This window comes from Artibeus jamaicensis, unplaced genomic scaffold (assembly GCF_021234435.1).
Source record: "Artibeus jamaicensis isolate MK-2021 breed Jamaican fruit bat unplaced genomic scaffold, CSHL_Jam_final contig_585, whole genome shotgun sequence".
NCBI lineage: Eukaryota > Metazoa > Chordata > Mammalia > Chiroptera > Phyllostomidae > Artibeus > Artibeus jamaicensis.
The window spans coordinates 7,830,248-7,848,311 of NW_026521894.1; the positions used below are offsets into that span (position 1 = coordinate 7,830,248).

Consider the following 18,064-nt stretch of genomic DNA (forward strand, 5'->3'; position numbering starts at 1 on the left):
ATTACGATTTCTAGTGGTTATTATACATAACTGTAATGTAAATTACTGAACAGCAAGGAGTACCATACTTCAAGTGACAATGAATCAGCTAAAGAAAAATGAAGGCTGTTACCCCTTTACACCCTACCCCCTTAACTTTCTCTTCCCCAAAGAGTAACAAGAACCCCCTGTCACCACCAGTGTCACTAGTACCACTAGCACTGCACATATGAAACAGGGACCTGCCACCTGGGTGGGAACTAAATGAGTCCTCCATGGAAAATTGCTTGTCTTCCTCCCCATGTTCTTATTTGAAATCAAAGTGATTCCCATTTTGAAACACCTTTATGGCATGACATACAGACTTCTAAAGGGGGAGAATATTAGGACGACCTTCTGTTCTGGTTACCACAATGAAGGTTTGTATTCTGTTCCCTCTGAATAACTGTAGAATGTATGTTAAGTGTAAGATACAATATAGATTTACATAGCTAAATCCTCTGAGCCCTCATCTTGGTTTTTGTTCACTCATTCTTTGCTACCAACATTGTTAGTTGATAAGCCCCTTTTAAGAAAGGGCAATCCTTTCATGGGGGTGAGGAAGACATACTTCTGTGCAAAGCATTAGCTCTTCAAACTGCTAACCCTCATAACATGAATACTGATATATCCTTGGAGGTCCTTCCAGATTCCTCCATGCCACTGCAAGACTTGCACATTTGACCCGCACCCATTACTCATGTACGACAGTGTTTTTCTACGGCATGAGAAACTGACGAAAAGATCACATGCTCGCATCCAAGGGCAGTTTTGTCCATTGTTGGGGCTTGTTCCTGCACCAAAGCAGTAGAGGAGAGAAATGGTATGGAGCTGTGGTTCTTCTACCTCTGCATGAAATATTTCCTCTTCTCACTTACTAATTCATTTGTCTCCTCATCTCTTGTCTTTGCCTTCTAACTGGAAAGTAAGAAAAACAATCTTATAAATATAATGCTACATGTTGTATACTAAGAAAAAATAAAAGAGAGGGAAAAAGAGAAGTAGATTAAGGATGTGCAGAAGAGAGAGAAGGCAGGAAGGAAGGACAGATTTCTATAAAACCACCAAGAACTTTCTCTGAGTCGAATTTCCTAGTAAGGTGTTCCTAGATTTAAGCAGGTGTATATAAAATGCTTATTTAGAAAACCTGATGGCTTGAGTACTAATGATCCTTTGTGGCTACTTTAAATAAATATTATCTTTTAGAAGAACTGAAGAATGTTTACATGTAGTAAAGCAATAAAAAGAGGTCTGAACTTATTGCTTAGAAATTACTGAATTCTTCAGGATCAGATTAGAGGCAAAATAATACATGTTTGAATAGTAACCATTATAATTACTTTTTTAGTAATTCAAATAGGCATGTCACTAAAAATATGTAGGATTTACTTTAAAAGTAATATATAAACAAGGTAGTGTCCCTTAAATGTATTTTTCTATTTCATTTTCTGCGTTTAAAAAGTAATTTTTTCTGAATTACTTACTGGCATGGTTTTGTAGTTTCGTAATTTTAATTATTTAAATTTTGGTGAAATACACATATGTTTATGTTTTAACCATATTTAAGAGTACAATTCAGTGACATAAGTAATTTAACAATGTTGCGCAGTTTTGTAGTTTTGAATTAAAAATTTTAGGTCTAGTTTCTACTAAATTAAAATATTAAGTACAAGTGTACATAATGTTTCCATGATTATACTTTTACAGTTTATTATTCACAGGTATTGTATATTTATACATCAAAGTAACTACATGAAAAAGAACTAAAGCTCATCCCTCCCGCTTATTATGATTGATAATGATTTTAAAGAACTCTGGAAGCTCATCAATTACTGAATTAGCTTACAGGGAATTTCTTCAAAACAAATGTTTTTCTTCTAGTGTTTTTTTATACTGTAGACCTTCATCTTTCTTCCAGACAAATTGTATTACATGCATGAGCAGAGGAAGGAAACAGAGCTGGGAGGTTTCTGAACAAGATTATCCGACATTGAGGTAATCCATGACAAACTAAAGCATTGCCAAAGTGTGAGATATTTAGATTTCCAGAGAATCAAACTTGCTTTAGATCTGCAGTAGTTGCGTAATTTAAGGTTATCTGGATATTAAGACGCCTCCTATTTTCACTTAAAAATTGGTTTAGGGTTAACCGGCTAAAGAGCTTCAGTTTAGAAGAAGCATTGGACTGCAGTCACGTTTGGGTGACTTTATTCTTGGATTCTGAGCAAGACCTGTCAAATTACTGGTAAGATCGGCTTTATCTACAAATGAATAGAAAACATTTCACTGTACTTCATCAACATCTTTAAAATCCTGGTTGAAGTGACCGGAATTTATAATATACTGAGTCCTATCTTGCAAAAAATCACTTCAGTTTCCCTTCTAAAAACCTTTCCCTGATGGGCTCTAACAAATCACAGCGACCGCACTCGAGTGAAGAAAACGTCAGAGACGAGGGGCGGGGCTGGGAGGCGGGGCTAAGAGGGTCAGACCCGGAAGAACAAACGGAACAAGTAGACGTCATTTCCGCCAGCCTGGTGGTGTTTGGTTTTTTTTTTGGAGGGGGGGTTGTTTTTTCCTTTTTACGGAGTACGGAATCGAACCCAGGCAAGCGGCTATTGGCGGGTGAAGGGAATGGCGGCCCCTCCTCATCAGCGCGTACCACTAGTATTTTGGGATGCGGGTCTCAGCCTACTCTGTTTCAGGGCCTGTGCGCTGCGGTCTGCACCTATACGCCCCCTTAAGGACGTTTCGTTTCTCCGCAGCACCCACGAGGCCGCAGCCTCCCCTGCGTTCTTGTCCGGGATTGACCCCTTCACCTGCGCTTCACCTCGCCCTGGGTGAACGGGCGTCGCTGGGGTTGGGAAGCGCTCCCTGCCCCTCTGCCCGCGCACGGCGCCTCACTCTCCCACCTCCGGGAAGGTACTACTGCGTCCACCTTCAGGCCGAGGGGAAAGTACTTGTGAACCCACCTCACGTATTTTCCAGACTCTTTTTCTGTTCCACTCATGAAATGGTTTTCGTTTTCCCGTGTAGTTATTTAGAGATGGAAAAGGGAAAGGCGTTTTTAAGGAGTAGGTTTAGTAGTTGTTTTCCTTTATCTGCTATTAGTAAAAAATAAATAACAGGAAAAAAAGGAAAAGCAAAGCTACAAAACCGAAAAAAATTATAAAACAACTCCTTATTCAATAAAACAGTAGGAGAAACGAAATGGGAAGTATATTAATTTTAATACTATTTTCCAACTTAAGAAGTAAGTGGAATGGAAAATCTAAAGATTTATCTTCTAGGCTTTTTCTCGTAAGCGAAGTTATAACTTATCTATGTAAGTTATTGATTTGGGATAGACAAAACTCTTATCTCAAAAACTGCAAGTATAATCTTTTATTACCTGAACAGTGAGTGGTTTGACACCAGTTTTTAGTACCTTAGGATTTTTGAAGTGTTCTCACATTGATTAATTTATTGGGAACCTCTTATTAACCATATGACATCAGTATTATTTTTAATCTAAGGCTCCAAACTGTCCTTAACTCCCTTTTCATCCATGGACCTTGTCCTCTTAAACCTACTCAAAAAACTTTTACCCTTCAAGTTCTCTCTTTTTTAATTTCTCCCCCACTACTGGATTATACCCCAAAACACTTTAACATGTGTTAATATCTCCCATATTAAAAAAACCAATTGCTTGAATCCATTCCCACTATCTAGTGACCACCCCATATCTCCGCTCCCTAACAGAGGTCCAAGGGATTGTTACTATGCTCAACTTTTTTAACTTTCCCACTCCCTCACCTTCCCAGGTTTTCTTCCTTGCTCCTCCACTGAGACTTGTCAAGGTCACCATCAATTTTATCTGGCCAAACCTAACTTATTCTCAATCCACCTGATCTTCCAGCAGCATTTGACCCAACTGAGCATGTTCTTTCTTGAAATATGTGGAACTTAATTATTTCTCAGTAATGTGAGTGACTAATTTCTGACTCGGATAACTTTGAATACTGGAAGATACTCCATCAATATTTTGAGCTATTCATACCATAATGACATGCATGCTAGTGTGCATTAACATTTTCACCACTACTTTCTTAAATCTAGACAACCAACAAAACAATAAATCAAGCCCTGATTTGTGGTATTTCCAGATTCCTGTGATATAAATTTCCCCACCCTGGCCAATTCCAAGCTACAACCATGGCCTGAGTAATTGGGAAGAGACGCACAGTAGTGCAGTGTCAGATAGTGTTTCCACCGTGCAGAGACTGGTGGTTCTCAACTGTGGTTGATTCTGCTCCCCAGAGGACATTTGACAGTGTCTGGAGAAATTTTGGTTGGTTGTCACAACTGTGCTATTGGCATCTGTTGGGTAGAGATCAGAGATTCTGCTGAACTTCATACCATGCACAGGAAAACCCACAACAAAGAATCCAGCTCAAACTATCAGTGCCACTGTTGAGACACCCTGTGATAACATAAACAACCTCAAGAAAATAAGTAGAAGTAAATTACAGTGAAGGGGAGGAAAAAACTTTACTCTCTTAGGTTCTGGGATTGAACCTAATTAAACTGACAGACAGGTTAACGGTACAAAAGGTATAAGAATTTTATTTGATGTTAATATTTTAATTTTACACACACACAGAAAAGGAAATGGAAACCCGAAGAGGCTGTGAGTATTGTGTACCATTTTAATAAGTGGAGATAAGTTTGTGAAGTGAGCAGACACAGGAAGAGAGGTTTGGGAGTAAACAGCTGGAAGATAAGGGCTAGGAAAGTAAGGTTGGTTTGTGCAGACCCACCTCAGTGCCAGTGGTAAGTCATTTTCCTCCTCCTGGTGTGGGAAAGGAAAGGGGGATGACCTTCACAAAGGAAAATTACCAATGTGGACCCCAGCCAGCGATGTCCACAGTGTCATGGATGCGATAAACAAATTCTCATGGACTGCAGAAGTCCTGTGAGAAAAGGGACAACATGGCCACTCTCTGAAAGAGAGAATGCCCCGACCGGTGCCTGGATAGGCTTTTATTGCTTTCTGGGAACATTATATCAAAGTAGGTCCTCATTCATTATGCTCAGGGAGTAATGCTCAAACAATAGATAACATACAAAGAACAATGAGGGCTTATTCTGAGTCAGGGTCTGTTAGCTAAAGGACCATAAAACTTTGGGAAACAAACTCATTTCATGGTTGGACTCTTACCAGAAAATTGAGGACATTCTTAGCAAAGCAGGTTTCACAGGATTTTATGTATTCTTTCCTAGGCCTGATTGCCCTAGGGAACCACCTGTTCCTGCTTAGAACTGCACCACCCTCTGGCATTGTTTCAGGCTTAAGTCAGGCAGGGGAAGTAAGGCAGCCAAGAGATTAGAAGACTTCTTACAGGAAGAATGAGGACTCAAGCTATTTTAAAACTGAGGGGCAAGGGTCAATCACCCCCTTTTTCTATAGCCCCCCAAATCCTTCCTTGAGGGCCCCTTTGTGACCATGCCTGTCTTAGATCATCTCTCCCTTGAGGAATCTTACATGTCATTGGCTAACTAGTCATCTGCCCAGGGCCAAGCAGAGTAAAGTAAAAGGGATCAGAGGCAGTGCCCCTGCCAGGAAAATAAGCTTTGTCTCCTTAGCGGCTTATGGTCCCAAGGTTTTTTACTCACCCTTAGCCATGCGGGTTACAGCTTCTGAAACCAGATAGTGTGGTTCCCAATAAATTACCTCCTTGTTTTGGGCAGCTAGATGCAAGGTAAAGAGCTTTTCCTAAATCTGCTGTTTCTCAGTTGTCTTCAGCTCAAAATAATTTGTATGTCAACATGGCAAATTTGGGTGTGGAATGTTCTGATCCCCTTTAAGTAAAGTAGTGATGAGTTTTCAGTATTTATTCCCTTTATTTTATTTAATTGTAAGTTTAAATTATTTAATTTTTACCAATGACTGTTTAAAAACCAGCTCAGTAAAATATTGAAAATAAATTTATAAGGATTTTAATATTTTAAAATTTGGTTTTACTGAGCCAGTATGAGCCAGCTCCAGCCTACCACCCAAACCATGCCAATGAATTTCCCATACAGTTACAGCCTGGCTCCTGCCTACATTTTTGATCTGCTCCTCTGCCTTTTCTCTAAGCTCCGAAGACAGTTTTCTTTCAACCACTTGCTGGTCATTGCCTGTTTGCATCATGCAAAGTAGTCTCCTCATTAGACAGTCCTTTCCCTGACTACTTGTGCTGAAATACTCCTGTCATTCTTTATCCCACTACTCTGTTTTATCTTCTTCCTTGTACATGTACTTCTTCCTTGTACTTCTTTTGGCTTATACCTCCATATTTTAAATAACATGCTATTCTACTTACTCTGGATTTATCTTAGATTTACCAATTTCTGGTAACTTTCTACAATATAAAGTGAGAATTTAGCCCTCACACCAAACTACTACAACACACATATGAGTACACACACATATGTACACACACTCATCCTCCACCCTCCTCTTCCTAGTTTAAGAAAAAAAAATCCTGTCATAACACCAAATAGATTCCAAAAATTTAACTTCATACAGTGTAAGGTTGAATGATTCTAAAATAATAAATATCCAGGGTAAGTGTGCTTTGGAGACAGGAGCCAGTGACCAATCATGTCACATCCAAATTCATATTATCATGGGTGCTATCATAGAGTATGTAATTATGGTGTATCATACATTTTGGTGTTGTATAATTATTCATGGCTGAGCCATAGTAATAGTTTAGCTTTATTTTGTTTTCTTTTGCCTCCTTTCAGAGTGATAACTTGAACACCAGCCAGGTATTACTCCTCTGGTCTAACCCCCCATCAATTGTTTTCTGTCACACTTAAAATAGAATTCTAACTTTTTACGGCAGAAGGCACAGTGCAATCTGTTATCCCACTACATCTGTGCTGTTATCCCTTTACCACTCTTCTCTCCAGCAGTCTAAGCCACACGGGCCTTCTTCCTGTTCCAGCTTCCTGTTTCATTGCCTTCACACTTGTTCTGCCTAGAAAGCCCTTTGGATATGTGAGTGGCTTACTCCATCCTGGTTTCTTAAACAATAATGAAGAGACATAATATGTAGAATTTTTAGGCTCCTTTGTCACTTGTATTAGTCCCCAATAAATATTTATTAAAATGCTTTTTGATTGCTGCATGATATTAATGAAATGTTAATATTTGACTCTGATCCCCAACACCTATCATACTAAGCCAAGTCTAAACAAGGAAATGGGAGCAACAGTAAAAACAAGATCCTTAAGCAAGATTAAGACCCTTCCAAGTGGTGCCTGATATACACAAATACAGGCTATCAGGTATTGGTGCATAGATTTCAGTTTCTAGGAGGTTAAGCAGATGCTACTGACATTATAGGAAACCAGCTGAGTGAAACACCTGGGCCTAATCCCAAGACTACACTTTAGACCAATTTTCAGTTGTAGAGATAACCTTTTATTTTTTCTTTAATTAATTATTTTTTATGTTCTAGGACATTCTTTTTTTATTTATTTTTTTATTGATTATGCCATTACAGTTGTTCTATTCCCCCCTTCATTCCCCTCCACCCTACCCCCATCCCCACCATTACCCCCCCTTTATTTTATGACCATGTGTCTCAAGTTCTTTAGATTCTATATTTCCCATGCTATTCTTGCCCCCCCATCTATTTTCTATCTACCGTCTATGCTACTTATTTTCTGTACCTTCTCCCCCCTTCTCCTTCTCCCACTCCCCTGTTGCTAACCCTCCACGTGATCTTCATTTCTATGTTTCCACTCCTGATCTAGCTGTCCTCTTAGTTTGCTTTTGTTTTAGGTGTGGTTGTTAATAACTGTGAGTTTGCTGTCCTTTCACTGTTCAGCTTTTTTATCTTCTTTTTCTTAGGTAAGTCCCTTTAACATTTCATATAATAAGGGCTTGGTGATGATGAACTCCTTGCATTTGATCTTATCTGAGAAGCACTTTATCTGCCCTTCCATTCTAAATGAAAGTTTTGCTGGATAGAGCAATCTTGGTTGTAGGTCTTTGGATTTCATGACTTGGAATACCTCTTTCCAGCCCCTTCTTGCCTGTAAGGTCTCTTTTGAGAAATCAGCTGACAGTCTGATGGGAACTTCTTTGTAGGTGACTGTCCCCTTAGCTCTTGCTGCTCCTAGGATTCTCTCCTTCATTTTAATCTTGGCTAATGTAATTATGATGTGCCTTGGTGTGTTTCTTCTTGGGTCCAACTTCTTTGGGACTGAGCTTCCTGGATTTCCTGGAAGTCTATTTCCTTTGCCAGATTGGGGAAATTCTCCTTTATTATTTGTTCAAATAAGTTTTCCACTGGTGGCTGTTCCTTTCCCCCTTCTGGTACCCCTATAATTTGGATGTTGGAGCGTTTAAAGATGTCCTGGAGGTTTCTAAGACTCTCCTCATTTCTTTGAATTCTTGCTTCTTCACTCTTTTCTGTTTGGCCATTATTTGCTTTCTTCTGGTCCACTCCATTGATTTGAGTCCCAGTTTCCTTTTCATCGCTATTGGTTTCCTGTGCAATTCCATTCATTTCAATTAGTTTCGCCTTCATATGTTTCTCTAATTTATGGCTATAATCAACCAGTTCTGTGAGGACCCTGATCGCCAGTGTTTTAAACTGTGTGTCTGAGAGTTTTGCTATTTCTTCATCGCTTAGATTTATAGGCTCTGGGGCTTTGAGATCTTCTTGAGCCATTTTTGGTCTGTTCGAGCCAGTTAAGTATGAGGAGCGGAGCCTTGGACTTCCAGGTCGCTGGGTTGTGACGCTGTATGTGGGGGCGTGGTCAGAGCTAGGAATTGGCGGCCCCCTCTGCTGTTTTGCGCTGCTGGGTGAGGAGCAGAGCCTTAGGTGGTTCACCGTGGCCGGGCCACTCAGAGTCGCTGGGTTATGACGCTGTATGTGGAGGCAGGATGAGAGCGGGGAAATGGCAGCGCCCTCCGCTGCCACTCACCGTAAGGACCTGCTGGGTCCCGTCCAATTGCCCACTCCCTCCCTTGTCTGTCCGCGCACGAATGCGCGACCACAGTCAACCGGCAGCCCTGCTCCCTCGCTGTTTCCCCGAGGTCGCTCACTGGGTCTCTCACTAGGTCCAACCCTGCACCTGGATTCCACGCACCTGAGTCCATCTTCCTGTGCTACCCCGCTCCACCAGCTGCTGGTTTCGCCCCTTACCGGTCAGGCTGAAGAATTTGTTGTTAACAGACTTTGGAAAAGTTCAATTTTCTGTGTTCTGGCTGTGTTTTCTATTGCTAATATTTAGTTGTCTCTAAACTTGGTTGTGTGAGAAAGCACAGCGTCTCCACCTATGCCTCCATCTTGGCCGAAGTCCTATAGAGATAACCTCTTAAAAGTTTATTTCCAGTGTGTCAGAGACCTTCTGTAAAATAAAATAAGAATGAATTACTAGAGAAAGAGAAAAGTAAAGACACACAAACTACAGGCCCACTGATCCTATGTTTGTGCCCCACAGCAATGTCAAATTGCTGTGAAAGTTTCTACCTGCTCTCAGTTGCTTTCTTTATCTCCTCAGAAAACATGCAGTTAGGGATTGGCCTGGGTCTGTGGGCCACACTCCCAGCAGGACAGTTTTAGAGATCCACCCTGCCCTGCATTTCAGGAGCTATCTGATTTATCCCTCACAATTATATGAGGTAGGTACTATGATCTCCCATATTTTAAAGAGGAGAAAACTGAAGTTGGAAAAAGTTAAATAACATACAAGATCCCACAACTAAGTATAAGGTAGAATATGTTAAGATTTAAACTCCAATCTTCTTCAGACCCAAAGATTCAATCTATATTCCCCTGCCTCCTATATTACTAAAGCTATTTGAAGGGAAAAAAATCAGACTTTTTTCCTAATTGTTTTATTTTTAATTATATTTTATTGATTATGCTATCACAGTTGTCCCATTTTCCCCTTCTTTATTCTACTCTACCCTGCACCACCCCCTCCCACCAGCATCCCTCCCGCCCCTTAGTTCATGTCCATGAGTCATAAATATATTTCCTTGGCTTCTACATTTCCTATACTACTCTTAACTCCCCCTGTCTATTTTGTACTTACTATTTATGCTTCTTATTTCCTGTAATTTTCCCCCATTCTTGCACCTCGCCCTCTCCATTGATAACCCACCATGTGATCTCATTTCTGTGGTTCTGTTCCTGTTCTAGTTGTTTGCTTGTTTGTTTTTGTTTTTCTTAGGTTCAGTTGTTGATAATTGTGATTTTATTGTCATTTTACTGTTCATATCTTTGATCATCTTTTTTCTTGGATAAGTCCGTTTAACATTTCATATAGTAAGGGCTTGGTGATGATGAATGCCTTTAGCTTGACCTTATCTGGGAAGCAGTTTCTCTGCCCTTCCATTCTAAATGATAGCTTTGCTGGATAGAGTAATCTTGGAAGTAGGTCCTTGCCTTTTATGACTTGGGATATTGCTTTCCAGTCTCTTCTGGCCTGCAAGGTTTCTTTTGAGAAATCAGCTGGTAGTTTTATGGGAGCTCCTTTGTAGGTAACTGTCTTCTTTTCTCTTGCTGATTTTAAGATTTTCTCATCTTTAATCTTGGGTAACTTAGTTATGTTGTTCCTTGGCATGTGCTTCCTTGGGTCCAAATTATTTGGGACTCTCTGAGCTTCCTTGACTTCCTGGAAGACTATTTTCTTCACCAGATTGGGGAAGTTCTCCTTTATTGTCTTTTCAAATAAGTTTTCAATTTCTTGCTCTTCTTCTTCTCCTTCTGGCACCCCTATGATTCAGATGTTGGAACATTTAAAGTTGTCCTCGATGTTCCTAAGCCTATCCTCATTTTTTTTTTGAATTCTTCAAAAGAATTCTTCATTCTGTTCTGGTTAAATGTTTATTTCTTCCTACTGCTCCAAAATGTTGATTTGAGTCCCAGTTTCCTTCCCATCACTGTTGGTTCTGTACATTTTTCATTTCACTTTTCATAGCCTTCATTTTTTCCTCGATTTTGCTACTATACTCAACCATTTCTGTGAGCATCCTGATTACCAGTGTTTTGAACTCTGCATCTGATAGGTTGGCTATCTCTTCATTGCTTAGTTGTATTTTTTGGGGAGGTTTGATCCGTTCTTTCATTTGGGCCATATTTTTTTGTTTGGGTGCACCTATGTAGTAAGGGGCTGATCCTTCAGTATTTCCCAGGGCAGGGTAACCCACATGGCTGCACTGTGGCACTCTTTGCAGGGGAGGGGCCCAAAAGGGAACAGTGCTGCTTGCTTGGCTCTCAGTAGGCTTTCAGTCACTTTCTCCGCTACCCACAAGCAAATTGGGTTCTTCTGTTGCTAATTCCTGTGTGGGTGGGTTTGTGTACATTCTAGGACCCTGTGGGTCTCTCCAGGGAACTCCCCTGTGAGGCTGGGAGTTTCTCTTGCTGCATCAACCCCCACAGGTATTTTGAGTCACAGGTTTTGAGACTTTATTTTCCTGAGCTGGAACCCTGGGTTGTGCAGTGTGTCTCACTCCCCAGTTGTTCCTCCTGGTTTACCTGCATGCAAATGTGGGACCACTGGTTCTCCAGCCACCACCTCACCCATCCCAGTCCTCCAGCCACCACCTTGCTACAAGTCTTCTCCACCTGGCTGCCCGTCTCTGCCCCTCCTACCAATCTGGATGAATGTTTCTTCTTTAACTCCTTGGTTGTCAGACTTCTATACAGATTGATTTTTTCTGGCAGTTCTGGGTTTTTTTGTTTTTAAATTTTGTTGTTCTCCTTTTGGTTGTGTGAGGAGGCACAGTGTATCTACCTACACCTCTATCTTGGTCAGAAAGACCTTTTTTTCTATTCTTAAAAATGTCAGTTTTAAAGCTCAGCAATATCTAGTTGGAAGAAAATATCTAGTTCCAAGCTTCCAAATAATTTTAGCATCAAAAGATAAAAAAATTAAAGATTATATATATGTATATAGTGGTGTCTGTTTAGTGTCTGTCTTTCTAAACATGCACGTATTAGTGGAGGTTTGTTATGTGTTTAAATACTTCATGGCTTTGGGATTTGTAAATCTTTTTACATTTAGCATTTTCCAAGTAAGAGTTCAAAATTTTTAAATTTTAAGTGATATTTACTCACTTAGTTTGGACTATGATGAAGCATCTCAAAACCATATTGCTACTGTAAATTTAATATGTGACATTTATACATTTTTTTCATTCATACAACTTTCTGTTTAATTGTCACTGAGTTCTAGTAACAGTTTCATAATGGAGTATATGAAATAATTTCAAATATATCCATTTTTCTTATTTTCTTTCAGGATTTTAAATGTCTCGGAAACAAGCATTGGAATTAACAAAGAGGGATAAAGCTGCCAGAGTCATTCAGAAGGCCTGGAAAAGATTCCTTGTAAGGATTTTTCCTTTTGCACCTTTACTGAGATATAATTTAGATATAATATGGTTGCCCTTTTTACAGTGTATATTACAGTAGTGTCTAGTATATTTACAGAGTTGTATACAACACTTTGCCTTAAAAGCACTTTTAAAAATTTCAAAAAGTTAACATTTATTAGTATGTTCATTAGTCTCACAAATATTTTATGTTGTTCCTGATCTGGGCCAGGCACTTTGATAATAGCTGCTATCAGTGAAAATGTCAGTAATTGCCCTGGCTGACGTAGCTCAGTGGATTGAGTGAGAGCCTGTGAACCAAAGAGTTGCCAGTTTGATTCCCAGTCAGGGCACATGCCTGGGTTGTAGGCCAGGTCCCCAGTAGGGGGTGCATGAGAGGCAACCACACATTGATGTGTCTCTTTCTTTCTTTCTTCTTCCTTTCCCCTCTCTCTAAAAATAAGTAAATAAAACCTTTAAAAAAAAGTATCAGTAATTGGATCATGTGGATTTCACCACTAAAAACTTTATTTCTTATAGAATCTAAAGAACTTGAGACACATGGTCATAAACTAAAGGGGGAAATGGTAGGGATGGGGGATGCAGGGTGGAATGGAATGAAGGGGGAAAATAGAACAACTGTAATGGCATAGTCAATAAAATAAAAATTAAAAAAAAAGGAAAAAAAACGTTATTTCTTGCCTCTGGAATCAGATTTGTGAACAGGTCTTAGGAATACATTTACTCATTAAATATTAATTGAGTACCTACTCTTGAGGACTTAAAGTTCAATAATATACCACATATGGGTTAATATAGTAGTTTCTTATCATGCTCTATATAGAGCTTGTCTTTTTATTCAGTAAGGAATATTCCAAGTAGATTTAGCTGGTTAGGTAAGAGCCAAGAGCAAAATGAGTTCACTCTTCTCTTTCTCGTAGCAGCAGCTCTCTGTCCACTGATAATGTTGTGTGAAGTGGTAGCACACAAGAATACCTTCGTATCAGTTAATCAAGTCTTGCAGAGTAACTTCCATTATTTGCCTCTACTGCCTCTATCAAAGCCATAAAACCTATTCTGGGGGGTAACTATTGATTTTCAACACTGAAATAACTTTTTTCCTTAAAATCGACTATTCTTTTGATGGTTTCAATGGGCATACTTGTCATCTAGGCTTAAGTTTTTCTGTCATTTGTAGCTTCTCTTACATCCAAATCCAATGAGCCACATGCCTTTATTTTCCTGGCACAGAGCTAGCACTTTAGAGTACTTCTTTGCCATTAAGGAGCTTCAGTAGAGAAAGCATATATATAAACAAAAAAGTGTGTGTGTTTGTATTTTAACCACATGGTAGACTGAGCACACATTTTCACTTTTTGTTCCTCCAAAACCCCATTGAAATAACAATATACAGAAACTTAACACATAAAAGAAGAGTGTTTGTGAGCAAATAAGAAATTTTATCTCCTTTACAGAAAACCAAAACAGATTGTAGCATCCAGTTAAACAAAACTGTGTAGAAGATTTGCCCAGATACACTTTAAAGGGGCTCCAGTGAGAAAGCTGGTTTGCCATTGGAACCCTAGAATGAATATCAATTAGGAGTTAGCAATTTAAAAGGCCTGGAAGAAAGTGAGTGGAGACAAGGGGGCCGATTGAAGGTCTATACATGGAACAGCTATTTGTATGATTTGTCTCCCTGCCACTTTAAGATCCAAAGCTTCAGGTAGTTGGATATTTAACATTAGTAAAAAAATCTTTTGGTGGATGGATATGTGCCACTGGGAGAAAAATAACCCTGAAGGCTTATTTCTAAAAAAATTAAATGAACTATGTGGGAAAGCTAGTTCTAGCATGGACTTGTCACTCCACGTAAAAACCCTCTTAATTTTAGTATATGAGAGTCATCCTGATTAATAGCTGGTTAACTGACCATCCCCTATAAGAAAGCCTGTTGATTACACACTGCATATGTGAGAGTGGTTTTCCACATAGCCCGGGCATTAGTGCACTCTGCACTAGGTTTGTGCAAGTACACACTATGATGTTTGCACAATGATGAAATTGCCTAATGATGCATTTTTCAAACTGTATTTCTGTTGTTATGTGGCACATGACTGTATTAAAGGACAACCAAGGATTACCTGACATTTAAGAAAAATGATATATAAAAAAAAAAGAAACAGAAAGAAAAATAACAAACCTGAAGGATTACCATAAAAGTGGCTATTAACTCAGGTTAGATTAGTATGGTGAATGGCTGTAAGGGAGCTATATCTGGTGATAAAATGGTGACTCATGCAATAAAAGGCATGTATGGGAAGCTGGACTAAAAAGTGGTTAGAAATTTTGAAAAAGGGCTAACCATGAAAGCCATGGTTCATGTATAATGCAAATTAAAATGGTTCTAATATATAAAGAGAATAAATTTAATCTTCAAATTGTGGTATTGGTGCGAATTTGACTTAAGATAAGCAAGCTGAAAAGAGAGAGAGAGTTTACCAAGAGTTATTAAGGATGTTTTTATGAAAAAGGGTATGAAGAGAGGGTTACCAAAAAAATAGCTTTCCAAGACTGAAGAATTTTCAGGAGTTGACTAAATTTGCACTAACATGAAAAGCAGATAGGGTTTGTAAATTACTGGAATTACCTACAGGAATGAAGAGGATTATGTATTAATAATTATAGATAATATTAATTGAGTGCTTTTTTATACCAGAAGTTGTTCTAAGTGCTTTACAAATATTAACACATTCGTTTTTCACCATAGCTGTATGAGATAGCTATTATCATCCCCATATTTTAGATAAGAAGCTGAGCAGATAGGTTAAGTAACTTATCTAGGGTAATACAGCTAGTAAGAACTAACAGTTGAACCAGACAATATTATGCCATAGTCAATGTTTTTACCTGACTATATTTTGTCTTTCTCCTAGATTACTCTGGAGTATACAGAAGTGACCCAACCAAAGTTCTGGATATTCTATTCATAGTTGCTAGTGATACAATTTACAAACTTAAGGGTAAAACTCTTTGTGAAAAATAATACCAACATTGCTTGGCTTGTCAAAGGAAACCATGAGTGGATAATATTCTAAATTCTAGTTTAAATATATAAAGTCTGTTTTATGGTTTTTACTCATTTTGCCCAGTTTTGACCATAAAATTTTATGTGTTTGAACCTTTAGAATATTACGGTATTCCAACACTTTAAAAGTCTGATTAATATAAGAAGACAAGGGGAACCACGTCAGATAGTAAGATATATTAATCCTAAAGAGGTAAGAACATTATTAATTTATTTTTAAATTTTCTTTTATATTTTATTTGTTTTTAGAGAGAGAGGAAGAGAGGGAGAAAAAGAGGGAGAGAAACATCAATACATGAGAGAAACATCAATCAATTGCCTCTTGCACATGCTCCAACCAGGGACCTGGCCCACAGCCTAGGCCTGTGCCCTGACCAGGAATGGAACCAGTGACCTTTTACTTGCAGGATGACACCCAACCAACTGAACTATGCCAGCCAGGGCAAGAACATTATTTATTGATACACCATCCTTTTTTCTTTCATAAAATCGTGTAGCTACTTTATAAACTCAGTGTGATCATAGTTGTTCCTTTTAAAAACTTTTTATTGAAGTATTAAGCACACATAAAAATTTATTATACATACATGTATAACTCAGTGATTCATTACAAGCAAACCCTTGCATAACCATCATGCAGATTCTTAGTCTGGCCAGAAGTTTATTGATTTTACTGATCTTTTCAAAGAACCAGCTTTTAGTTTGTTTGATTTTCTCTATTGATTTTCTGTTTTCAATTTCACTGATTTCTATTCTGTTTTTCATATCATTTCTTCTCCCTGCTTTCGACTTAATTTGTTTTCTTTTTCTAGTTTCTTAAGGTGGAGTCTTAGATTGCAGATTTCAAATCTTCATTGTTTTCTAATGCATGCATTTAACACTATAAATTGTCATCTAAGCACTATTTTTGCTGCCTCTCACAAAATTGATAAGTTGTAGTTTCTCTTCATTTGCTTAAAAATATTTAAAAATTTAAAATCCCAAGACTTCTTATTTGACCCATTTGATATTTACAAGTGTGTTGTTTAATTTCCAAGTTTTGGGACTTTCCATCTCTGTTTCTGCTATTGATTTCTAGTTTAATTCCACCTGGGCCTGCAACCCAGGCATGTGACGTGACTGGGAATCAAACAAGCAATCCTTTGGTCCACAGGCCAATGTTCAGTCCACTGAGCCACACCAGCCAGTGCTTTAAGTCCACTTTAAATAATAGTAAATGAAATCTCTCATAAACTTAAGAGACAAAGTCATACTAGAGGGAATGGAACTACCTCAAATACACAGCCACCCCCAACTTGGTTTGAGTCTGTAGATGGTGGAAGAGTAAATAATTAATCTCAAATCTTCCAAAGAATATAACTGAGTTTCCCATAGTCTATCATGGTTGAGGAGCTCACATCTAAGAAACAAGGGAAAATTAGAAGTGGACAAATGGGATATAGATTACTAAAGCTGTAATTCAGACTTTACCAAGCTCAGTCTCTGAATAGGTTTGATGTGATCAGCCCCTTACACTGACTGACTAAAATAGGAAGGGTAAAACTTTGTGGAGCTATACATTTAAGATTTTCCTACTTTAGTGGGAAGGGGTACTTAAACACACACACACATATATACATATATATATACACATATATAAATATATACACATGTGTATGGACTGTCCAGGAAATAGCCAGACATGCACTCTGAAAAAAGACATTTATTTATTTTTTTACTTTTAATATAGTTTATTGATTATGCTGTTATAATTGTCTCATTTTTTTCTCCCAAAGGGAAATCTTTCTCCTCTGCCCTGTACCCCCCTTCCCACCATCATTCCCCACCTTAGTTCATGTCCATGGGTCATACATACAAGTTCTTTGGCTTTTCCATTTCCTATACTATTCTTAACCTTCCCCTGTCTCTTTTGTACCTACCATTTATGCTTCTTATTCCCTGTATGTTTTCCCCCATTCTTCCCCTTATCCCTCTCCACTGCTAACCCTCCATGTGATTTCTATTTCTGTGAATCTGTTCCTGTTTCAGTTGTTTGCTTGGTTTGTTTTTGTTTTTTAGGTTCAGTTGTTGATAGTAGTGAGTTATTGTTATTTTACTGTTCATAGTTTTGATCTTCTTTTTCTTAGATAAGTCCCTTTAACATTTCATGTAATAAGGGCCTAGTGGTGATGAACTCTTTTAACTTGACCTTATCAGGGAAGCACTTTCTCTGCCCTTCCATTATAAATGATAGCTTTGCTGTATAGAGTAATATTAGAAGTAGGTCCTTGCCTTTCATGACTTAGAGTATTTCTTTTCCAGCCTCTTCTTGTCTGTGAGGTTTCTTTTGAAAAATCAGCTATTAGTCTTATGGGAGCTCCTTTATAAGTAACTGTCTCCTTTTCTCTTGCTGCTTCTAGAATTCCCTCCTTATCTTTAATCTTGGCTAATGTAATTATGATGTGCCTTGGTGTGTTCCTCCTTGGGTCCAACTTCTTTGGGACTCTCTGAGCTTCCTGGACTTCCTGAAAGTCTGCTTCTTTTTCAGATTGGGGAAGTTCTCCTTTATTATTTGTTCAAATAAGTTTTCAATTTCTTGCTCTTCCTTT

General features: G+C 38.5%; 1 protein-coding gene across 1 annotated transcript in view; it reads left to right on the forward strand.

Annotated features, from left to right (window-relative positions):
* The first annotated feature begins 2,732 nt into the window (after positions 1-2,732).
* The window catches only part of CUNH11orf65 (chromosome unknown C11orf65 homolog), a 43,278-nt gene continuing 27,946 nt past the window's right edge, over positions 2,733-18,064 (forward strand). The window contains exons 1-3 of the mRNA XM_037158861.2: positions 2,733-2,940; positions 12,316-12,404; positions 15,577-15,669. Coding sequence (XP_037014756.2) covers positions 12,324-12,404; positions 15,577-15,669 — 174 coding nt within the window. The 5' untranslated portion in view covers positions 2,733-2,940; positions 12,316-12,323. The remainder of the gene's footprint in view (positions 2,941-12,315; positions 12,405-15,576; positions 15,670-18,064) is intronic.